The sequence below is a fragment of the Colossoma macropomum genome, unplaced genomic scaffold (assembly GCF_904425465.1).
Source record: "Colossoma macropomum unplaced genomic scaffold, Colossoma_macropomum, whole genome shotgun sequence".
NCBI lineage: Eukaryota > Metazoa > Chordata > Actinopteri > Characiformes > Serrasalmidae > Colossoma > Colossoma macropomum.
The window spans coordinates 7,184,591-7,210,983 of NW_023494810.1; the positions used below are offsets into that span (position 1 = coordinate 7,184,591).

At 39.9% G+C, this 26,393-nt stretch overlaps 1 protein-coding gene across 2 annotated transcripts in view; it reads right to left on the reverse strand.

Annotated features, from left to right (window-relative positions):
* LOC118799579 (filamin-B) overlaps positions 1 to 25,224 on the reverse strand; it is an 87,334-nt gene extending 62,110 nt beyond the window's left edge. For both annotated transcript variants that reach the window (XM_036559532.1, XM_036559531.1), the window contains exon 1: positions 24,785 to 25,224. In XM_036559532.1, coding sequence (XP_036415425.1) covers positions 24,785 to 25,076 — 292 coding nt within the window. In that variant the 5' untranslated portion in view covers positions 25,077 to 25,224. The remainder of the gene's footprint in view (positions 1 to 24,784) is intronic.
* Between the last annotated feature and the right edge of the window lie 1,169 nt (positions 25,225 to 26,393).

Sequence of the window (26,393 nt, forward strand, 5' to 3'; positions counted from 1 at the left end):
AACGAGTAGCAGAACCAAAGCCACATGTTTGTAAACCCTGTAGACCAATTCAGTCACGCAGCATATAAGCTTATTGATTGCCCTGGCCATGCTCTACTGACCAAATCTGATATTCCCCAAGACTGTTTTTTATTACAGTATGGTTTGTTTCAATCTTTGATCTCCACAGAAGTTAATCAACCTTCACTGCAGAATGTCCGAATTCCACTAATGTAGAATAGCACATATACACTTTGTTACAGAGGTGTTATATAAATCTTAGCATTGAAATATGAAGCAAATATGACTACAGAAAGAGCACCAAGTTCATAAAATCTTCTGATGCTTCAATGTCTCATTCCAAAATCAGTTGTCTGTTTTGGTGCGAGTGTGGTCCTGGATGCACCTGGAAGTTGTAAACAGGACGCAATGAAGGCCTCTGCCAAGTGTAAAACAAAGGAGAGGAAAAATAGCATGGCTGAGTTCATATGTTCGTGAGGAGAGTGTGTGCCAGTTCTCATCTGTTAGATTGACACTGTCTACATAAGTATAGGGAAGATCGCACCATAAGTCAACTGATATACAAGGCAGTCAAGAGCTCTCAAAATAAGGCTGTGTTTTGAGTTGACAGATGAAATAGCACACTAAACTTTGTTTGGATAACTTACTGATCCGCCAGCTTATTCATGCCCTCTCTCCTAGTTTAAATCAGGACAGAGATTTCTTGTCTTCATTAAATGCCAGAACAAAAGAGATTTCAGGACTTATGAACAGGGCTGGTAATGTGGCAGTCATGTGGTTGACACAATGCTGGCAGCACAAAGGGTCTGAGCCACGGAGGTGGGTTGCTACAGTCACTGTGGCCAGGCAGAAAACCTGGGGAAAAGACAGAGTGGGTTTGACCCCTGAACCTGAACGCAGGAGGTGGTCACGCAACCCACATCAACGCCATCCACCCTCAGGTAACTGGTCAAAGTCTAGAAAAAAAAGGATCTTGAGCAGTTTCAAGATAATCAAGCAGTGATTCTCAAATCAATCCTCAGGGATCCAGCAGACGGCCCACATTTTTGTCCCAACCCAGATGTCAACAGACCTGAACTAAGTCGTTAAGAACACAGAATATCTGGTATAGTTGTGGTGGGAGCTAGGCTGCAAAACAAGGGGATCTGGTTTGAGAACCACTGGGTTAAAGCAGTACTTAAGCCAGAAGTTAAAGTAAAATTTCCCTCTTATACTTCCATCAGCAAAGCCATGTTTGCCATCACAAGTTTGTTTCTTTAACTTTGCACTGGAGCTACAAGGCTAATGTAGCTAACAAGTAATGGAAATCACACCCAAAACAGTGTGTCGAAATTTAAAACTATTGCTGATACACTCTTAAAGTGTATGCCTGCTACCGTATCAGTCAGGCTTGTGGTATGGAGCAATCTTTAAGTGGGAGAAAACAGACGTCACAACTTTTTAAAAGCTGCACTGAGTAAATCTGCACCATTCCACTCTTACTCCACACCAGTCATATACTCAGCTGTCAGTGATCAAAGGTTTCATAGTGCATCTCAAAGTAACAAAGTAGGTGAGAAGGGAGGATGGGCTCCTACTACTCACACATCCACACTTAAATGACTGCTAACCTGAAGCCGCTTATAAAGTGTAGTGGTTGATATTTTTTTTCTTTTTTAATCTAAAATAAAACCTTGACCTCTGAAAATATGTATTTTACAATGCATAGAGTTAAGCAATCTCAAAGGCTTGCTTATGTGGTTGGTGACACTAAACTAAATACACTTCAGAACTCTCATTTTTTAATCAAGAGGGCTGCGTCTTTTGTCAAGCAATGAATTCCAACAATAGAGAGAAACTGAATACACTTCAATGCTGAATGCACTTTGTCCACAATGTGCTGCCTGGGGTGTGCATGTCACTTCATTTTTCAAGAGACACCTGCGAAACCTCCTGTAAAATGTCTAACATGACTTCAGCGCCTTCATTTGAATTAGAAACAGGGCATTATCGATCCGCATTAATACTGCTCGTTTCCTGTGGCTTCACACATTACTTCATCGTTGATGTCATAGCCCAACAGCTGCAGTCTCACATGAAGTGATTATTTTGTGTATTTCTGGGAAGCGTTACATTCGCCAACTCATAAGTCAATTGGGGTGATGCTGCTGGATCAGTTGACGAGGTTTGTTCATGCAAAGAGTCGACCTATTAAACTGTAACCGAGCACAGTTGAACAAGAAACTACATACACACTATAATAATTACTGAAACGTGGCTCTCCCACACCAAATCCTCAGACAGTATTCTGAAACCACCGTGTCTCTAATCTTAAATGTGCTGACATGTGAAAAAACACAAGTATGAAACAAGATCTTTCTGGAGAACGTAAAAGTCACCTACTTGGCTGAGTAAAGTTCACACATTGTCAGATTACATCATCAGGGTTTGTTTTAACTTCACTTGTGTGGGCATTTTTTTTTGGTGATTATTTGTTACAAACTCCCTTTGTGACTGATCAATGATACACATTAACACTGCATTTTTGATTATATAAAACAGACTGTAATGTTTTCTACAGGGAAACAAGCTAATCAGCACCACAACTAATGGCTGGGAAAAACTCAGTGTCTGTGCGAGACAGTAAGAACCCCCTGGGCCTCCTGGCTTCTGAGTTTGGCAAAAACCCTCCCACGGTAAGGTCACGGCTGCACCCCGCACCCCTCTGTTCTCCTAACGTCGGGACAACGAATGATGACATCACCGGCAGCCATCTGTGACTGAAGCATGTGGGCTTTTACCTAGTGGAGGGCATTCCTCCTCCGTGAGATCACCACATCCCCTGCGAAAGGAGCCAATGAGAGACCACAGGAGAACAAAGAGCCTTGCCCTAGAATCCCCATTAACAGTCCAGTCAGGTCATCCAACATATTCAGAGGGTTGCCGTCAAGCCAAGACAAAACTGCTGCAGCTTTCCCCCACTATTGTGTCATGGAGTTTTGTAATGGGGCCACTTAGACGCTTACAAGATGAAATCATTAGCAGTTGCCACACTGACAAAACGCTCAAAAGCAATAAAACATTAGTATTAATAACACCGTCAAAAGGACTGAGGTGCATGTAAAAATTTGCGCTCACTTTTTCTATTAGACACGCAGCAATAAAAATGCTGTTTCCAGCACATGGCCCACATTAAAAGCACATATTAGACAAATGATAAAACGGCATGCACTCAAGAAAAAGCGGTAACCCTTTAGTCATACAGCCTGCCCCCGGAGATTTATTCCAACAAAAACAAAAAGGTACTTTAACGTGTGCCATCAACTTCAATAAAAGTCCAAAGGAGAGGAACTTCTAAGTGAAATGTTCTGCGTGGGAGGACGGAAACATCCTTGTCATTATACAAGACACTAACACTTCTTACTGGTCCAATAGCAGAGGCGGCATGATTGGCAAAATAAAGGCATATTACGGACACCTGAATTTTTCACTTTTTTTCGTTTGATTTAGTACAGGGCTGTGAAACTCAACCACTAAAAGGGCCATATTAAAATATCTCAAATCCAAGGGCCAGTGAATGCCCATATTTGTATTTCAGTTTTAAATAACATTTAGCTATATAACCTGAACTGGCCATCGTTTATTCAAAAACACACCAACAATGTCAACAGAAAAATATAGGCACTTGTAGTAAACCTTGAAAGATCAAATGAATACTACACATTATCATAAAGAAATTGCACATTATGTTGCTGTGCAGGCTGGAGATTGTAGTGCAGCACACTATGAAGCAGAATAATAATAGAAAAACTAAAGACTTGCAGGCTGGATAGGCTTGTGCCTTGTGTTTGAAATATGGTATTAAGCAAGTAAACACTGTACAAATAAAGGTTCTAAACACTCTATTCAATTATTGGTCAATATATGGAAACTAAGCTGCAAAACAGCCCATTTTGAATTCACTCTTTTTGTAATACTACAAAAACTAACACACTTGCCTACATCTGCCTCTTCAGCCTATAGCAGTTCAGGCCTACTTATTTACACTCATACTAGAGTTATAAGCAGTGTTTCAGCTTTCTGAATGAGCCACAGTACAGGGCAGTTGGACAGAACAGAGATCAGTCTTAAAGAAACAGGAACAAAAAGATGGCTTATTTAATTCTAACAGATGAACAAAAGGTTGGAAAATGGTCAGGTGAGAATTAATTATAATAATTTCTAAAAAAAATTCTAAACATTATAAGTGGATCACGGAGGGGAAAAACTGCAAGGGTATGTAAGATATGGGCCCTTAAAACCTTTCATGTGGACTAATCTTCCTTCCAGACACACATACAACCTAGGGAACAAACTGCTATGATTTGGACCCCACTGGGCAACGCTGGTGGCCCATGAGTCACTTGGGTGAATTACAACTGCATACCATTATCTGGACCTAGTTTGCATAGCTCCTGGACTGAGAAGGCACGTATGAGCTCAGTATGAACGCAAATAGCCTCCAATTAAAAGCCATTTCACTAATGTATTTCCCTCAAATTACTTCAAGCTTGCATCATAAGATTTCTCAGACAATGTTACAAAGAAAACACCAGAAGTCAGTCAGAAATGTGACCCGCAAGCAAAAGTCAGGGGAACTGAGTGAATGCAGCTAAACTCCATACCCAACTCCATAAACTCCATACGCACAGCAGCAAAACCCTTCAAGCTCTACTGTAGCAGAGTGGTTAAGCAAGGCATGCTGACAGTTAGCCATTTCCAGAAAGAGCTGGTTTTGTGGGGCCAGTTTAAAATATAGGGCTGACCAAAAACTGTCAACCTCCTCACTTTTGGCTTCAAATAGCTAAGTAGAGCTGGAAACAACCAAAGCCTACTGCTTGTAGTCCGTGGTTCATCTCACGCACCGTCAAGATTTCACTCCCCATTTGCCACATGCTCCTGCATATTCATGCCGAACAGAGAGCTTTCATCTACACTGGAGTGCGAAGGAGTTCTTAGGGAGTTCCACCCCTTCAGATCCCCACCATCCTTTTATTATAGCATGCACTTATTCCTAGGCAATGACCTCACTCTCCTGGTGGAAGTGCCTAAGATGTTCCCACTTAACCAGTGGGAGGCCACCATATGGTTTATATGGTTATGGCATAAATCTCAATTACACACATTCACTCAAAGGAGTGGGGGCACTGGTGATAGGGAGGGAGAAGGAGGCCATATTCACGGACGACTCTGTTGTGGGGATGGTGGTATCATCCGGAGGCCTTTACCGTGACGTGCGGAGCTTAGTGGCACGCGGGCAGTCAACTAAAGCCAGTGATCTTGAACGCTTCCGCTGTCACTTCCCGACAGCAGCCAGGGATCACAGACAGCTGCTCGAGCTGGGCTCCCATCCAGCGATGTGCACTGGAAGCAATCTTCATTTCTGAGGACTAAAGCCATTCAAACAGATCTGCCTTTATAAAATATGAAGTATTACACAGTTCTGATTGCACAATAGCAAAGGAACTGTCTGCCGAAACACGCTGCACAACATATCATTCGTTAAACATTGCCGCAATATTGGCGTTCACAATATTATCACAGCTTTCTGATCCAGTGGTTCTCAAAGGGACCCTCAGACAATCCACTTTAGTTCCCTCTAACACAACAGTGTAACACACTGGGACAGAGGCTTACTGAGGTGACATGGACGCCTAGCATGAATTTAATTTTCTAAACCGGTTCTAACAGTATGCAAAAGTTTGGGCACCCCTGCTCAAATTCTATTCTGTGAAAATAAGTATTCTAAGAGAACGTAAGTACACATCCTCTAAAGAGAACACATTTCTGCACATTTTAATATACAACTACTGCGCATTAAGATTTTGCTGAATTTTTCAAGATTTCAGTACTCAAATTATTCGGGCCAGCTGATGTAAATAATTTTTGTCTAAATAATTATGTGCTGCCTTTAACTGTGTTGCATCAAGCATTCATAACGTCGCTGTCCAATTAAAAACATGTATCTCCATTTTCGCAATTTTTACTTTTCTGCATCATTTAAGCTCAACAGCTGTCCGTTACATTGTGTGAAAATTTCATGATGATTGGAAACTGCTTAAAATAAAATTTCTTTCCATTAACTTACATTGAAAGTAAAGAACTTTTTTGCAATCTCCTGTAAAGTTACTATTTTGGAGATACTTGTATGTTACGATATTTGATACGGTAAGTTTGTTTTGAACACTTAAAAGCACACCACAATCAGCATGTTTACCAACAGACTCACAATATGATCGTCTGTCCACGCTGTGCAGACCTGTGCTGGTTGAGCAGGGATCTCTAATCCCACTGTTCACCCTCCTACAGAGTTTAGTTCAACTTCTAAGGTAAACACGGCCGGTGTCTAAGACTAACAGTTTTATAGATAACATCACTCGACTGCGGAACAGCAGCTGGAATAGTCCTGCTTATTTTATTGCTTCCATTCAGTGTCATTTAATTGGTCAGCTCTGGAAAAGCACTTATGACCTTGGTTTAAAAAGACAGCTATTCTACTTCTCTATTTAATATGTCCTCTCAACTTTATTAGATTCTGCCCAAAATCTAATTATTGCCTGGACCACAACCTCAGTAATTCAACCAACTTCAAATGCAGGCTTGGCTTTAATATTAGAAAGAACTATTTTACTTCAGAACAGAACTATACTGATGGTTCTTGAAGCCCAACAGGAACTTTAAGTTGTTTCCTTAATTACATGCTTTTGGTAAATGTTTACAAAAAGTAGCATCTAGACAATATGAGTACCATCAAAGTACTTTACATATGCAAAAATACATGTAGGATCAAGAGGACATGCCTAAATCCATAAGTAGTTTTTCCAGCAAAAACATTTACTGGGTTCTCCCATTAAAGGACAGTAAAACTAGGCATATTTGTTGTTCTTATAACCCAACTCCGTTATCTCTCTGCAAATAAGACAAAGAAACCAATAAAAACCATGAGTGAAGCCTGCCAGTGGTCACCCTGCAGTAAAAACAAGGGAACATGGGGGACTGGTAGAGTGAAACTTACCTGACCGTATCTCAGGTTACCTGTTCTCTAGGCTGGACACAGTACTCCTGTATATAGCCTGGTGTAATCTCAGAAACCACCCTTTGTGGGAGAATGGAGAGAAGGACAAAAGACAGGAGCTGCTAGAAACCTGCAGAGTTCTCAATGACGCTCCAAGAAGGCCTCTCTGAGCACCTCTTTGTGTGACAATGTTGACTGACAGTTTTCAAAAGGCATTACACAGACTGTTATACTCACAGCCAAGCAAACAGACCAATAAATGCTCAGAATGAGAAACGAGAAATGAAAAACGACCTTCAAACACATGGGTCAAACCCAGGGCTGTAATTTTTGTGTGGTCAGGTTTCACACTGCATAGTTTCAAGCAAAGTTCAACCTAAGTCCCTAAACAATGTGTACAAGGTGTTTTCACTCTGACACCACATTGGTAATCCATATTACATGACCTGTTCGCAACAAATGGGGTATTTTCAAACACTGACCTGATCTGAGAGGGGAACAGAAAAAATGATTTTTGACCACTGTGCAGACAGACAGTGTTGACATGCTAACAGCAACATAGAACAAGACACCTGTACAAGTTTTGGTAAACCTGCATCAGCAAGTGGCTTACGAACTCGTTACCTATACACGCAACATGACTACATCCAATTGAACTCAAAACTAAACTATTTATTTAAATTTAACATTTTAAATTAAACTTTGAAAAATAATCTGCATTAAATTATAAATGGCTACGTATTTATGTCAAAGAAAATACTAAAAGCGTCAAAGAAATATCTCAAAATCTTGACCTTCTAACGTAGTTTAGAGATTTCCCTGCTCAGTCACACCTGGTTCAACTCCTCTGTTATTAGACAGGTTTAGTGGGTGTGTTTCAGTAGGCAAACAACCAAACTGTGCTGGACACCAACCCTCCAGGACTGGAGTTGTGCACCCCTGCTCTGAAAGCTAAAGATTAATGAATATGCATACTCAAACATGTATGAGGCTAAACGGCCTTGTGCGCTGCTTTTCCAACTATAAGCAGGTTAGACTAAGATATTTTCTTCAACAAACCATAACAAAAGGCACGAAGCAACTCTGTGAAAAGACAACCACATTTTATAATCAGGAAATTTTATCAAGCATTTTATGCATTCAAACTAAAACTTTATCTGAACTATTATTAACCAGAAAATCGCAAGTGCTAGCAAAAAACAACTTTGCTCCTGCAGATCTGTGACTTTACCCTCCGTATAGGTGTCATCTATTAGCAGGTAGCTGGAATCAAACCTGTCCTGTGGTGTATGGAACTGTTAGCCTGCTTGCTAAGCTAGCACTAGCACTCTAACCTAGTCCTTCCTAAGAGAGTAGAATGGAGCTGGTTGTGTTGTAAGCTTGAAGTGATATTCACGACACTCAATATCCTAACACTGCTAATTATACTGTCCAAACATCATGAATATTAGCCAGGTCAGCGCAGGTATGTTCTGTAGCTAATTATACAACAGTTAGTTCCGGCCATGCAAGCTGATTGGTTGAGAAGCGTTTTAACTGTGCTGTTATTTCACCATAACAACACGGGATTTTCACAAATACTATCACTCTGCTGAGATGCCGTTGCTAAGCAACGACTTTAATAGGAGACGCTCAAGCTATTTGAAAGTTTTTACTTCTTACTTTGCCACAAACAGAAAATGGATACTTTTAAGATCACATTTGACCGACGGCCGATTTGGTCAGACTCTGAAGATGAGACGACACTAAATTCCCAAACTGTCATCACCACTGAGCAGCTTTTCAGCCGGCAGCTGTGACAGAAGAACAGCTAAAGAACCTGGAATCAGCCAGAAATGAACCGAATACCATTCGTGTAATCTGATCTTCAGAGTCTGACCAAATCAGACTGACCATAAAACTGACGCCATAAAAAACAAAAAAGCTGCTCAGTGGTGATGACAGTTTGGGAATTTAGTGTAAGGAGCTGGAGAACGGACTGCCGGCTGTGCAGCGAGTGAGTGGAGCTCGTTACTCTGATGTAGCAACAAGCTGCTCGTTACTCTGATGTAGCAACAAGCTGCTCGTTAAGGAACTATATTTTGGCGGAAGGAACTGCGAACATTAAAACATTAAACGCTGCGTTCACGGCCCAGTTTATTAATTTCTTACTTTATTTATATAACTGTTGTATAAAAGCAATAGAACACTTGAGGTTGTGTGTTATCATGTATATGTTGCCTTCAGCTCGTGCCTGCGACCAAACAGCCGTGATGTTATTTCGCGACAACACACTCCCTCTCGTGTTCTATTGCTTAAATGTTTCCAGTGACCATGTCGTAATTATCTCACTAGCGTATCCCGGACTGAGATAAGTTTAAGATCCATCTATTTTGTTTACAGTAGCACTGAGATATTTTTCACATTTTTGCACCATCACAAACACCAATCAATACAACCACAATGCATGTTTTTCTGTGCAGGGTTTTTTTACGACCAACTAAACATGCCTGTTAAAGTAAGTACACAAATCAGATGGAACATCCATTCAAAACAGTCATTCTGCCATGACAGTTACATAGCGGGGGGGGGGTTTGGAGATCAGATTAAAAAAAAGTGCTGATCCTCTGTAGAAGTCAATGTCTAAACTTGCCTTCTTGATGAATAAAAAAGGCTTTGAAGATCGTTCATACATCTGAAGTCATCTTGGCTGAACGCAGCCAAAATAAATAACACAGTAGGCAGGAAATCTGTGTATAAGTCCTTGCAAATCTTTTGAGTTACGGCTCTGAGACAAATAGGCCCGAAACACACACGGCAACAGAGAGACGGTTACCCTCTCAGCTAATGTGCCAAATAAGGAGATCGCGTTTCTATAGGTTCCTTTGTTTGCACTTTATTTGTTCTCATAAAAATCCCCTGTGCTCCTTAATCTGTCAGACATGTCTGAGCCATAAGTCAAACAGCCATTGGTACCTTCCAGTGGGCAATACAAGCTAGGATACAATTCCTGAATAAGCACAAGGATTTTGGCTTCAAACCAAGGGTGGAGCCTCTATGCTTTAAAAGGAATCCTTCATGCAGATATTCCTCCTCAGATGTGTTTGGTGATGGTCACTGTAACTAAATACAAAGTCAAAAGCCCTTCTTAAAATCCCACCACTGCCCCCCCTTCTTCCTCCTTTTGAACTTAATGTTTGAGAAAGGTAGATGTCTCAACTGCTTTCAGGTTTCTAATGAGGACATACTTCTCAGCAGAAGGTTAATGCTGCGAGTACCCAGGTGTGTAGAGAACGAGGACATGCTTTCGATTATAAAAACGAGCTACTCAGAGCAAAAACATTTGAAAAATTTGTGCTCTGCAGCTTAAATGCAGGTTCAGTGAGCAGGGTACGGTTGTGTAAGCACTAGGCAGAGATGAGATCATCGAAAGCACTGCTTTCAAGCACAGGCCCAACACAGATGGTACGTCAGGAGATGTAAAACATTAACTTTAATCTTGCATTGACCCACTGCATGGGTCTAAAGAACGGCATGACCGATTGCTTTGTTTGAGCTGGTTGAACAAGAGGGTAAGACAGAGCCTTGAGAACACTATGTGAAATCCTGTCATTTGGCAGGGGGGCAAAGACAGCTATTCATCAGCAACTTCAAAAGCAATAGAGAATCCTAATTAGAAGGACAAGTCAGCAGAAAAAAAAAAAGAAAAAAAAAGATTTTTCTTTTCCTTTCCAATTTAAACCAAAAGAAGTCAGTCAAGACAAGTATGGCTTGAACAAAAAATATCTATATTTGTACACAAACAAGACAATAGATGTGCAACAATTCACAAAATTCATCATACAATTCACAGCAATACTGTTGATTAGATACATTTTTTGATAAGCAAAAATATGGAGTGCTTGAAAATGGGCCTTACGTTGAATATCTTAAACGTTTCCATTGTCAGTTTATTAAAGCATTGAACATTAAAAGTACTTTAACATTTTCCAGACTAATCTAGTCACAAGCTATTACGTTAGCCCCAAATTATTACACTAGCCATAAGCTAGCATTCTAGTCATATTACATTATAATATGTTGCAAAAGAACTCTATATAGTGCTATATGTTGTATTATTACATCCCCAAAGGGTTGGAGAATACTTAAGTATAGTACTTAAGTATTATTTTGGAAGATTTGCACTTTACTCGTGTATTATTAAAATAGGATACTTGTACTTTCTCATTCGCATTTCCAGAAGAAAAACCCTTTTTACTCATTACAGTATTTATTAAAGACCTCCAGATTACAAAGTATAAATTTAACAGACCAGGAGATTCTTTTTTGCCAATTAGTCAAGTTAATGTGCATTTTAATTTGTCTATTTTGTTTTATTTTTCTCTCCAAACATTGCACCAAATTCACTAGCTTAAAATGAAACTGCCGAAAAGAGGCTAATTTAGCCTCGTGAAAATGTAATTTATTCATTAAAACAATTACTTTCAACGTTCATATACTTAAGAATGTTTACATGTAGTTTATTGGTGGGCAATATGACTAATTTTTCTTATTGTGATAATTTGCTTCTTTAAGAATATTGTAGATATCATAGTATCAACTGTATGTCTCATAAAGGGAACATAATTAGGCCTGTTTAATTGGATTTAGTGCAGCATGTGTGAAATGCTGAATAAAAATCATTGTACTCAGTTTTTGAATGTGGCACAACTAGTGCATTGTGTCAGAATATCACAATATGTACTGTGAAAATGTATTTTCCACTCCTAATAATTCTTTTAAATGTTACTCAAGTGTATTTCTGGGTCCACAATTCCACTTTTACTTGAAGTACTTTCTGGTACAGAGCCCAAACTTTCACTTAAGACAGTTTTTTTCTGTACTTTTTCCACCTCTGTATCCCCATTGGAGATGGCTTGAGGCAAACATGATAATGTAAGTATGCAGTTTGTGCAATGCTAATTAAATACAAATTTCCATTACCACCAAACATGTCTTGTCTTGGCTGACTGACAACATTGGGGATGAGGGGAAATTTGTGCAACTTAAATTTTTTGGTCACAAGACCACTTTAAAATCTATGTAAATAACAGCTACTCTATTTATGAGAAACTGTTTAGTGAGTGGCTCAACAACAACGACACAAGTTCCATAAATTAACCGCTTGACAGCCGCAGTTCTGTGGGTCTCTAAGCATTTAGTCTAACCATTAGCTCACCGGTGATGTCAGTGAGATTGAGGGCAGGAGTTTCCTGTGCCTGTGGCAAAGACCCAGGCTCCTCTAAGGTCAATCCTGCAGCCCAAACGACGACATAAGAGTGGCCTTTGGTTCCCATGGCGACAGGGTAAGCATTTCCTGTGCTGACCTTGGAACATTACTCTTCGGGTCTGAACACTGCAAGCGACCCTGGCCAAGAGGGAAATGCGGGTTGCCAAACACAGCCCTGCATATGCAGTCAGACTTAAGGTAATGGAAGAGGTTAAGAAATGCAGAGGGACAGCAGATGAGGGGAAAGGTAATGTTTCTGCGGCCGAACAGCAGACCGCAAAAGAAACCTCACGGGCTTCCAACATGAAATACTGTAACACAGGAAGGTGGCAGTGAAGCTCATGGGTTTACTTAGGCACAGGCTCTGGCACTTGATTTCCATGTACACCAGAACGTAGCGTGACGGTGAATATTATTTGTTGAAGAGGAGCACTATAGCAACCCTGAAATATTTGGTTGAGAGCACAGGCTGAGTTCTCAAGTCTCTCCTCTTCAAACTGGTTCATTCCCCCTCGGAGCAGAGCAGGTGAGGGTTGGCGCCTGTCTGAAGAAAAGTAAGCCAGAACCTGTGACAGAATCTCTGAAGAACAATAAAAACAGGCCAAGTTAAACCTCTCTCAAAAGACACATTGTGTGCAAGAGAGGAGATTAGGAGCTTTAATGATACTCATCGATATAAAACCCAACGATAATCAACCTGCTTCAAATTTTAATAGTTTGGATAACTATTAGAGATGGCACCCGTTAGATACCAGGTATCTGTATCGGGCTGATATTTGTAGAAAGTGCTGGACTGGATATCGGAGGAAAAAGAGAAAGATACACTCCTGTTACTTTAGCCTGAAACAGGACTGACTCACACTGTGTAATGTGTTCACTGTGTATGTCTTCCTGTGGGGTAAAAGATGGATGGAGTAGTTTGTGCATAATGGCCCAATTTAAGACCATCTTAAGTGAAGTGCTTCAATTTAAAACAGCTCTTTTTAAAGCTTAGTAGTTTTTACAGAAGAAATATCAGATTGTTAACGGTATCAGCCAGTACTCAAGGTTATATTGGCACTGGAAATGAAGTGGTATTGCACCATTATTGTGTTTAGTTGATGTATTCTTACAAAGTTAACAAATGAAAATTGAAGACATGTTTACATGTTATTAACCTGAACAGTTAACAATGATAGTGCTGGTGATAACTTACATACTTACTTTGCAGGTCATTTTTTGTATTAGAAATAAATGAGAGGTTCAATAAAAGCATATTGCTTCTGTCAGAACAAAACCTTGTATCTCCATTTTTGTCATTTTTCAGATTGACATAATTTGGAAGTGCCTGTTGCCCTTTATGTCTTGTGTAAATTTCATGATGAATGGACTAAAAGAAATGGCCCAAAATTACTTGGAAAGAAGTCTGGTTCCATTGACTTACATTGAAAGTAAAGTATGTTTTTCCTTCTCCTGGAAAGTTACCATTTTGAGATACGAGGTTATGCTCTGACAGCAGCAATATTAAAGTAATAGCTAATAAAATTACTTTTTTTTGCGCACTACCCCAGCATTCAGCTATTCCAGAATACAATAAATATAATCAAATATTAGTGTAGCTGCTTAAAATCCAAACATCCAATACTGACATAATTCCTATGTCATTGTGTATCCCTAATACAAAGAACATTTTCATGTCACATTCCTAGCGCGATTTGACTGTACAAAGTACTGCCTGACAATACAGTACAAAGTGCTATTTAGACTGAGGTAAACAGAAGCAATAAAAGCACAGCAGTAGTGACTGAAACTGTGTCACATTTCAAGGTGGGGAGGCAGATATGAGAGTTTCCTTTTTCACTCTGACGTCAAAACGCACAGGCTGAACTTTACAAATGCCAGGTTGCTCGTGTTGTTGAAATACAAATCCAACACTTAATTTTCCAGAACAGTGGCTGTAATTTGGGCTCACACACTTTCCATATGTTGATGCACATCTATACGTAGCATTCCCAGTGTCTAGTGCATTAGCTCAGGCATTTCCACCTTTCCAGGTTTCACTGGGAAAGAACTTCCTTCCTACAGTCCTGCCCTGCATGGCTTTTCCTGAGGCTGGTTTATGGCCAAATCAGGTGTGGCCCGACTGCCCCAGTTATGCTTCTCTCACTAAGACAATGGAAAGGCTGGACCCCAACACCACCTACACGTCCAAAGAGGATGTGGAGGAGTCCCTGATAGTGGAAGAAGCACTGAGAAACAGATGATGGGAATGATCTGAGAAGTAGTGATGGAAAACATGTGTCTGTAGAGCTTAAACGACTCGGATAAAAAGTAAGGCTACAATGGTTAATAAACAAAGTCGGCTGGTCATTGACTATGTTGATTATGGTAAAAAAAAATCTGATGCACTGTTTACTACATTCTGGAAGTGCAACACACCACAAAGTAAGGGGGCAAAACAGATTCAATTGTAAACAATAGCAGCATCTGTTTCTCGTACTGATGATGTTTTGAATGATGGTGATACTGTGACGAGCAAAGTGAGAGGAAAAGGCTTAAGAAACAGCGATTTGACAAGTCAATCAAATAAATGATAGATTAATCAACTACAGAAACGATTAGCTGCATCTCTGAACAGGGGTGCATGTACAGGGGCACTCTGCTCAAAATTAAAAAAATAAAATAATAAAATAATTAACCATTGTTGAAATTTTTGACATCCCTACTTGTCTTTAAACTGGAAAGTTTTGCTATAGGAAACTATGCAATCCCTCTTCTGATGCATCTTGAAGGTGGGAGGAACTTTTGAAAAACTACAGCTGCTTTGGGGCAGATACTTTAGAGTTGGGCTCTTAAAAAGAAGCCAGATAGCTAATGTTACTAAAAGCCGAATGTCACGTCTGCATTTATTAGCCTTTATGCCAGTAGCTACACTAGCAGGTATGTTTTTGTTTACCACAACAGTTGTATCATTCATTTGTGTAACATATACGGGGTGTTACAGTGAGAGAACACTGAAAAGGACACTTTCATGAATTCTGTCAAACCAATGAGTCTGAGGGATATAATGCTACGCTACAGAATACAACATGACAAATTACAAATTACATGCTGGTTTTAGGCCAGAATGCCCCTTTAAAATAAAGCCTCACACACAGCTGGTCACTCATAGGTTTATTATTCTACCAGGGGCAAACAGGCCAGTTAGTCTTGAAGCCAGGGCTATTATACTGGACAGCATTTCGGAATAAGTAAGATAAAGATGGTGGATTCCAACCTTTTGAAGTAGTCTTATGGGGTTTCCTTCAATGAGAATGCCAGAGCTTTGTGATTCCTGTACATGATGGTTCTTTTGCTTCAAAAAAGCCCCCAGGAGGCAGGATGAATACAAAAAGAGAGACAGTTTCCTGTGTGTGCACATGCCTGCTATAGGACAAGCATGAGTGGATAAGCATTGCCAATAAAGACATGACGATCCAGTACGACCAGTTTTGAGAGACTGGTTTCAGGTACAAAATCTGGGTCAAAAGAGAAAATAGGTCCAATAATGTGAGTTGAAAAGCAGATCTTAGCACTTAAAAATATATATATATACACACCACAACAACAAAATAAATTAATTTTTCTTCGCTTTTTTTTTTATTTTTTAAAAAGGAGCTAATGAGATCAAATTGGAAGTTTAGGACAAATCGAGTCACACCCTGAAATCTCATGTTCTATTTACTAAAGGAGTTGAAAACTGTACAGGAAAATCAGTCACTTAACCGCTGATGGTGCTCCATGTCTAAAAACACCTTTTCATTTCATTCACAGATCTTGCAAATCAAGTTCACACCCAAACTGCGATAAGAGACTCTCGCCGTCAAAGCACGTTTCACAACAACCGCAAAGCAACCTTTCACTTCAATGCATCAAACGAAAACTAATATAGTCTTCCAATAAATCATACTGCCACCACTCCGAGTATTCTTATTCACATCCAATTTCTCAAGTCAGTCAGAGGGAGTTGGCTCCAACACACCCTTTTATCAAAGTCAAACTCTGGCCATGAGTGGACGTGTGATAAGAACTGGTGGAATTTCTTCAAGTCAGACTACATCCTCAGGCTAAAGTGTAGCATGTTCTCAACAGCTTATATAATCTTTTGATCAAGCACTCTGGAAGTGAATGAATGAAGGCTTCATATTTCAACTGTCAACATATATAAGCACAGTTGGTTCTCATTCAGTTTGACATTACGTAATCTTTACAGCATGAGGCTGAAGTGGTAGCAAAATGGTCATTCCATAATATATTTAATATATTCAAATACTGAAAGAACATTGCTGAGCAATAGTGAAAACTCAGCAAAGTGATATTTTCTGGATATTTTGCAATATTACATTTACCAAAAGCTATAAATTAGTATTAAATTTTCTTCCTGGATGCTGCTATTCTTTACTAAAAGAATGTCTTACAAACCTCACATAGTTTGTTTAGATTGGACTGTATAGTTTCATTACCCTTCTTTAAAATAACACCAAAATGCAGCATTCGAAACGTTAACCAGACAGAAGCCACCTTTTAATGAGTACCACGAGTGCCATGAATAAAGTGCACAAAATATTAGTTAATCAAACTACAAATACAAACCAGGCCGCTTGGCGAAAGGTAGACTATTTAATGAGCATTATATCATGAAAAGCTATCAAATATATTGCTAAAACTGAAACATATTATCATAATACACTAGTATGGTATATATATATATATATATATATATATATATGATATAATTGCTTAGCTTTATCAAAAAGAACACACTCTACCTAGTATCAACCGCAGCCCACTAGCAACCTTAAAACACACATTTTTTAAAATTTGACAGGTCGCATATAACGTTATTTAAACATTCAATGACCTCATTTAGTACTAATAAGATGCACTCCACAGCTAGCCACCATCATTAATGTGAGTCATTCTCCACACAGCCCATTTATTTCACTGAGACAACACTGGACAGCCAGGTTAATGTTTTTGTGAGACATACGGAATACAGCTCAGCTCTGCTGGGGCCTGGGGGCAACCAAGTCGAAGATTAATCCACTGAGATCAGGCCTTCTAAAGCAGTGAAGAGGGGAGTAAGAGGGCAAGAGGAGGACAGGGGAAAACACTAAAATAAAGTGAGGGTCTATTTTATAGATAACAATAGGTTATGCAGTGTCAGAAACTACATAAGTAATCTCAAACAGACTTGCTTAACAACTTAACACTCTTTGAGGCAAGTGATGTGATTATTTAGGCATGCAGTTTCCTCAGTGCTAACTTTTTAGAAGTGTTATCACTTTACAAGCTTAGCCTCACAGCTCCAGACAGCAAACGTGTCTCAGCTGATCGAATGCATTTATGTTAAAGGGGACAATCGTGCAAATTTGGCTGAAACATCACTTTAATACTGCTGCCTTATGCTGATTGATGGACATGTAGGAAGTCAGTTTAAGCAGCCACTCATCTCCACCTCTCCCTTACTATTCTCACAACAGTTTACTTAACACTGAGATATGATATCTCACATCTAACCGCCAGCTGACAAGAGCTACAATCCCACTCTGTTCTGACTAGAGGTCGCGAGGAGGAGACAGCGATGGGAACAGAGAGGAACTCGTAAAACCACCTCATCAGTCACACCCCGGGGAAAAAGCCCAACACTCCTCCGCACACAGAGCTGCATAAGAAAGATTACCATTCAGTAAAGGAGACGGGCACCTTAATAAGTGAGAGGACACTCTTACAGATTATAAGCATTAGGCTTATGCAAATCTTAAAAACAACTTCAGTTTAGTTTTTTTAAGATCTGAGGCAGAAAGTTATGACCGAGTTGGACAGCTTAGCTACACAAGGTCAATTATAAAAGTGATAACACTTCTAAAAATGTTTCCCATCGCACTCCATGATAATCAAACAGCTGTCAAATAAGTGGTTTAATGACAACCCAAGTTTAAACTTAACTTGCTGTTTTATGCTACACTAAATCGGGTTAATTTACACAAATTAACGGCAGTGAGAGCTTTTATAGTGTCTACTTGCTTTAGCAGAGGGACACTAAGGCTCAATCCCATTTTACCCCTCACCCCTACCATTTAGCCCTACCCTCTATTTTGCATGTTCACGTCTAGAGGTAAGGTGGCCCAATTTTTGTTGAGATAGAGGGGTGGGGTGAAGTGTTAGGGATACATGACCCTCCAAACTGAGGTTTTTCAGAGGCATGATATCAATGATATGAAGCTGAAGTCAGCTGTTCGCCTGCTTCTTGTTCTAATTTTGCTGTTCCACCTTAAATAGTGCAGCAGTTACATTCTGGTGCTTCAGGCATCAGAACTTTTGCACTATTTAAGGTGGAACTGGAAAATTCCAACAAGAAGCTGGCAAATAGCTGACTTCAGTTTCATACTATCCAGGAATTAAGGGTGGGTGATAATAAATAATTAGTGCTTCCTCCACTCTCTGAAGGCGTATGATGCCCTAAATGTAACTAAAGCCCAGCAGTGAGGAGCTGAACTTTACCTTCCTCTGCTATCAATGCAGACTGGCAGGGTCGCCTACAGAGCAGAAAGGGCAGGGTTGCCTACAGAGCACTGGTAGTAGCCTGTTAATGAAGTAATGTTGTTCTTTATTTGAGGGTCCCATTTCATAGGGCAAGATTTCAATCACTACCCTTTGTAACTCAGTTCTAAGGGGCAAGGCAACACTTGAAAACAAGGGTGTAGGGGCAAAAATGAGAAATGGGATTGGGCCTAAATCTTTATACCTTATTTGTAAATCATTTTAAACTGCCTATGGATCTTGGCTCAGGTCATAAGAGCAGCAGGATGATTGCCGCCCCAAAAGACATATACAAAGGTGATATAAACGGGCAAACAATAAGGTTACTGATTTGAGGCTTAACAATAAAATGTAAGCTACAATGTATTTGTGGCATAAAAAATAATTTAATACAGTTTTTTACTTTAGGAATAAGTCTAGCTGCACATTATGAGCACATTTATCAAAAGCATCCACAAAAATCCTTACTCAGACAAAACTCTAGACCCATTCACGTAAAAGGAGGAGTACATGACACGTCTAAACACCCAGGAAACTCCCACCTTAACCCAAACCCTTCTAAAGAACTCAAAACTCATGGGAAGTGGTCACCATCAAACTGAGAAAGCATCAGTCACAGAACTCCGGCCCTCCTCTCTCCCTGTATTCAATGCCTTTTCTTCTGAGATTAAAGTTCTGAACAGCCTGATTTATTGAACGCTTGGTGAAGCTCGGATCTGTGAGGGAGGCCTGTGGTGGCTTGTGGTTTTCATTGTGATTAAAGGCCCTAAAACACCACTGAATTCCATGAGCATGACCGCTCCTTCTAGAGATGCATATTTGTTTAGGGTGAGCTCAGAGGATGCAAGCGGGGGCTTTCAACAGCTTCCAAGGTCAGGCCATACTAACAAGCCATTGCAGAGCTGTTCGTCTGGGATTTTGGGGGGAAGGGGGGGGTCTTTTTGATGCTAGTCACAGTGGAAACGTAGACTTGTATGAATTCACCACTTCCTGCTTGGCATGCCACTGTGCACTCTGTTGGTGGGATTTATGAACTGCTACCAAGAGCAGGGTTGGTTTTCAGACATGCTGATTACAGACGCCCCCGAAGAGGTATATACGCAATACTGCTCCCCGTTCAATGGGGAAACATAGTTGACAGAGCAATAAAAAACAGCAAAACGATTAAGAAAAATTAATAAATAAAAAAAATCAACTGATGAATGGCCTGCGGTCTTTGAACAAGCACAGTGGACTGAGCACTGACTTTGAAGTGACCATCTCAGAAAAACAGATGGAAAGACACTTAGCGTTTTAACACAAAGCACCAAGTGATGTCATACAGCCACACGTCCTCCCCTGATTTCTCCAAGTACTGACTCACATCAGCAGCCACAGAAGAAAACACAATCGTGCAAACTGCAAAGAATGCATTCACTGCATTCTGAGCCAGTTAGCACTTATTTCAGTTCAATTTGCTTCTGTTTTTCCCCTTTTCCTCCCGTCATGGTCAGGGAACTGCCTCCGTTATCAGGCGAGGCAGCAGTAGCCAACCTCAGAACATCAAGGAGACCACTAGGGCTATTTTGAGATCCTTGAAGGCCACATTGTGATCAAACTCATACATGCTGGAACAAGACTGATACGTTATAAAAGCACCACCATGCCAAGTCGTACTTGTGGGATCGTGGTGAAACTGCTGAGATGTGGGAACAAAGTATAAGCTGGCAGTACATGTTTAAGAGTAAATAAAGTGTGTCTAGTCATGCACCATCAATGTTGAGGGCTATTATATAACGTGAACAGCCAGTAAGTTTTAAAACAAGGCAGGCACTTTATTATTACCAGCATTTGTCAGGTAGAGGTTCTCAGCCTCAAGCTGAGAAGTCAAAGGTATTTCAATAGCCAGAAAACCATTTAAAGGACAAATTTGCTTTTTTGCATGAAAAACAGAACTCTTTACTTTTGCCTTCTACGATTTTAGCGACTTGCGTTAGCTGCCTAGCTTTACATTTATTCAATGGTCAAGAAAAGCAAGCAGCCTTACAAGTTTTTATTGGTGACCATTTTCAGAACTGTGTTTACACAGAATCAGGAAAGTAATCTCCAGAACGCAAACGAACATGGCCTCTCTCTACAGACCACCTTGTCCACGTTTAGGGGGAAAGCACGTTGCTCTCAGTCCATATGCCGGATGTGACCTTTTGTCCAAGCGCAAATGCCACACATTTCACTCAAGATGCAAAACAATGGGTTGGGTGGAGAGCGCATGTATTGATCCGGTCATTTAGTCACATTTCAAAGCACCAGTCTATATTTATCATTTGGAACCAATAAAGACAACCCGTGGGCAGCCTCTGGACAGGAAGTCGCTATCGTTCAGGATGTATCTGTGTAAATTCTAACCTATGGGACCCATCGATCCACTTCCTGAGTAAACAGGTGTGATAGGAACGGTGGAGTAAACTGAGCTTAAACCCAGCACTACTGTATGAAAGGACCATTGAACACCAAATGGCAGGGCAGTAAACTAGAGGAATCAAACATTAATTAATCAGACACAGATTCTCACAATTTAAGGGAATCCATGCAACGTGCCCAACAAGCATCTGACCCAACCAAATACCTGTCTATGGACATGACAGAAGTGGGAACAGAAAGTCTGTGAGAGCTTAAAAGTGATCTCTGTCATCAACTTAAGTTGCTGAGGGAACATTCACAAAATGAACTGAGGTAGTTGTTGGAGGTTGTTGCTTGGTATATGAAAGTAGTGGAGGGATGTAAATGATCAATTTATTAAACGTACACAGCGCCCATAAGTGTGCATATATCATAAAAGCTCTGAACCCAGCTCAGCCAATCAGCTTTTAGATCTAAAAGTTTCTGTTTTATAATTGATATTTGGATGGGTCGCATCCTTTTTTGGGCTCGTCGGTTAACAATTAATTGTTATAGGTTAAAAAAATTTGCAACTCATTCTAACACTCTAAAACAGTAACACTAGCAGTCTAAAACATGAGGCAGCAGCGTTATTCACCTCTTCCCTCTGTTAGAAACGCACACTGATACTGCTCATCTAACTTCACTCACTGTCGATATCTAAATTATGCCTGGAATGAATTTTTATAAAAGGATGTGTAGCTGGGTAATCACTGGCATGATAAAGCATGCCAGCCTCTAAAAACGAGGAGGGAATTTCCATCCATCCATCCAGTTAAACAGTCACACAACTGAGCTCACCTACTAAAACAGGTAAGGTGTTGGCAGCACTCATTAAAAAGAGAAAGAAAACAAACTCACAAAACACTTGAATCAAAAACAGAAGCATGTTGATAACACGAATACACTAATAAAACACAAAACACAGGATCCAAATGAGTTTTTCCTCTCAGATGTCTGCTGCAACCATTTATTCATTTAAATTTTATTAGCAACAAAACCGTTAAAAAGTCCTAAACATTCCCATCCAGAAGCACCACATGCACCAGGCCATCATTACAGGGTTGCCATGACAAAGTTTGGCTATGTTTTCCTCGTCAGAATAATTACCAAACAAAGGCAGTAACTTAATTATACTATGATGACTGGGGTTAGGCTGAGCCTACTGAGATAAGCAACCTCTTCATAACATGACTGAATCATCACAGGTATAGACAATGTTTCACAGATCTGGTCTTGCTTTCTGATGTTGTGCAATCTCTATATTAGAAAGCAGACAATGACGAACACATAGCAACACCATAAAACCTAAAAAAAAAGTAAGCAGTGCTGCCAATATGATGTCAACGTACATCAGTGTACCAAGCTGGGAGAGTTTTGGTTTTTTTCAAAACTCAACTACCAATGCAGTTCCACACTTTCCTCTGCTTCACCACAGAAAGGCCTCAGGCCTGATGAACGGTCGATAAGCGTGTCCAAATAAAAAACGCACAAAGCCAAAGAGTTTACAAGTATAGGCTGGAGACGGTACCAAAGGTTGAGACCTAAAACGAGTACAATCAGTGAGATAAAGGAGAATCTACATTATCTATCAAACCTGATCCTGCTCTGCACATTTTAGTGCTACAGACATTCTTTTGTGTTGCAACATGACATGAGAAAAACTTCAGAACTGAAGATAAAGAAACTGGGGTTAGTAGAAAAAACCCCCCACAAACCCACTAAAATTAGTGAAACTTGTGGCACCTTCATCTCTCTGGGTTGGTGCTGGAAAAGTATAGTAAACCTAGCAAAAAGGGTTCTATATAGGCCCAAAAAAGGTTCTTTGACTTCTAACAGTAGTGGAACTATTTAACAGTTCTTTAAAGAACGATTCACCGCAGATTTTCTACCATACAGAAGAACCATCTAACCAAGCAAAGAGCTGTTTCTTTGAGTCATTGTGCTCCCATAACAAACGTGCATCCTTTGAAAAAGAACCTCAGAAGAACCCCTTTTTTTTGAGGGGGGGGGGTTATACCAACTGCCCACCTGGGAACCTAACGAGCTTTTTTCAAAACACTTACTTCCAGGATATATGACTTAAAAACGTGGTTTAATTCGCATAAGCATTGCATAACTTACCAGGAGCTTCTCTGCTTATCTGGGGCTTTCAAAGCATGGAGCTGCTAATGAATGAGGCTATGAGGCTAATGAATGAACCAGCTTTGGCAACAAGTGCATTTGAAAGAAGCCAAGTTAACAAACAAGCCTACAAAACTAAAATAAACACTCTTAAATATGATTCTTCAAAAGTTTTTTTAGTAAAAGGAAATGGTTCTATTTAGAACCATGAGTTCCATTTTAAGCTTAAACAGTTCTTTGCATGGTAAAATCTTCAGATTGATGGAGAATGCGTTGTATATGATTCTACATAGAACAAAAAGGGTTCTTCTATTGTTACAATGTCAAGCCTCGCTCAGGTCGAGCTGCAGGTCAGCTATCCGCTTGTTCACGCACTTCAGGTGCTCGTTGCACCAGCAAGTGAACGTGTTCTTTTTGTGCTGTGTAGAACCAAAGAACCATTTAAGAACCACTTAAGCATCTTGAGATTGATAGAGAATTTGTTTTATATGGTTCTATATAGCACAAAAAGGGTTCTCTAACTGTTACAATGTGAATCCTGTAACTATACAAGATCCCTTTTGTGCTGTATAGAACCAAAGAACCATTTAAGACTCATTTAAGAACCATTTAAGCATGAAGTGGTTCTCTGCACGGTTTAATGGAACTTCAGATTGATGGACAATGTGTTGCATGTGGTTCTATACAGCACAAAAAAGGTTCTTCTATTGTTACAATGTCAAGCCTGAAACAATACAAGAACCCTTTTTGTTCTATACAGAACCAAAGAACTTTTTTTAAGAACCATTTAAGCATGAAATGGTTCTTTGCATGGTGAAACGGACCTTCAGTTTGATGGAGAATGTGTTAAATATGGTTCTATATAGCACAAACAGGGTTCTATTGTCACAATGTCCGTAACAACAGAAGTATCCTTTTGTGCTATATAAAAAAACGCATGAAAGCATGAAATGGTTCTATACAGAACCCATGGTTCTAAATAGAATTATTCCCTTTACTAAAGAACCATTAAACCCTTTTCTTTGAGAGTGCATATGCAGAGCTCCACCTTCTCTGAAAGGAAGAAAAGCTTATTTCGATATTTTAGGTGGTCCTAAATATCAAAAAGACACACGAGGAACTTGGTGGGCATCTAAGGTGGGGGAATGTCACGTGACAACACTGAAACGGGTCAGGATAGCCTACCTGTGGAAACGAGGCTAAGGAGACAGGTGCATTTGAAGCACACAGGCTACATGTTAACTCAGGTTTTACCGACAAATTCGTCGAGTTTTCTCTTCTGAGGGGAAAAAAACGTTTAACTGGACATTTTGAGTCGCTCTAAATATGAAAACTGTATAAACGGGACTCTGTGGAGGGAAATATCAGGTGACCAACAGAACTGTGTCAGACCAGCCTACCTATGGAAACCAGGCGAATGTTCTCTCGGTCCAAAAACTCCAGAGCCACCGAGACGTTCTCCAGCTTCATCTGTCGAAAGGTGGGCCGCGGGTGGTACTTTCTGTACATTTTCTTCTGGCTCAGGACCTCCAGCAGGGCTATGAGCCGGAGGCCATCGCTCAGGTCGAGCTGCAGGTCAGCTATCCGCTTGTTCACGCACTTCAGGTGCTCGTTGCACCAGCGAGTGAATGTGTTCTGCTGGATTTTCTTCCATGGAGCGTCGTCGGCCAGGTCTTTCTCTGTGGCTGGCATTTTCGCTGTCGGAAAACTCTCTAAAGTCTCTCTTCGGGTTACCTTTCTCTCTTTCTCTCCTTCTCTTTCTGAAGCCGTGCGCGTTCGCCCGCTTCCCTCAGGAGCTTGTGAGCTGCGCTCTCTCCTGCACGCCACAGTCTTTTGCAGCCTTGAGCGTCCGCGCGTGCGCGGTGCTGATCAGCCAGACGCCCACTTTTCGCTGTTCGGTTGCTGAGGAATGGGAAGCTGTGTCAAACCCAAGTTTATTGATTGGACCAGTAAAGATGTTGCAGGAAAAAACTGCTGTATAACCTAGTAGGAATGAGTTCTTATGGCTGTAATTAATTCATGTTCATTTTCAATTTTGTACTGGTATTAACTGAAATGTAAAAGACCCGTTTCCATTTACCTTATGAGTTATTTTTCTCCCCTGAGGTCCACTTTCATTTTATATGACCATTTTCAAATGTTCTTCAGAATGAAACAGGCTGTGTTTGTTACTGATTTTATATATGTGTACATATATATGTGTATATATATATATATATATATATATATATATATATATATATATATATAGATATATATATATATATATATCTGACTTACATTTAAAGTAAAGTAGGTTTTTTTCTTCTCCTGTAAAGTTACCATTTTGTACATATATACAGGGTGTCCCAAAAATTGACATAATTTCGTAGTCTAATAACAAGTTTAATTTATAATGTTTTTTTTTTCAGGTTGAAGAATGACGTTCACTAGAAATGAAAAGCCATTTTGTTTGTTAGAATATGCTCGAACACAGTCAAACAAGAGCGTGCAGCATTCATTTTCTAGAAAAGTCTCTAAAAATGCACAAAAAGGCACAAAAAAATCAAAGAGGACGGCTGTCTGTGCAGGGTGAAGGGATCTGGACGACCACCAGTATCGGAAGATATTACAATTGTAAAGCTTTGTGAAATCGGTTATAAAATCTACATCTCTCTGAATTTCTTGTTCGAATTTTGATAAATAAATCTTGTATTGTTCACCATGAGGCCTATTTAATTTTGTTTGCCTACGACATGTAGTTACTCAGATAATCACATCTCAAATATATATATATATATATATATATATATATATATATGTATTTAGTGCCATTGGTGGTGTAGAAGAACCAGAGGATGCTATTATTTCTCCTCAAGGAATTGAAACGTGGAGCAAGTGGCAGATGCCACAACAAATATAATACACATTTCCTCTGTTCTGATTGGCTGTCCTGTATGTCCTCATTCAAAGCTGAAATACTCTTTATAACTTCATTGCAAAGCTGAGCTAACAGGGTGAATATGTATA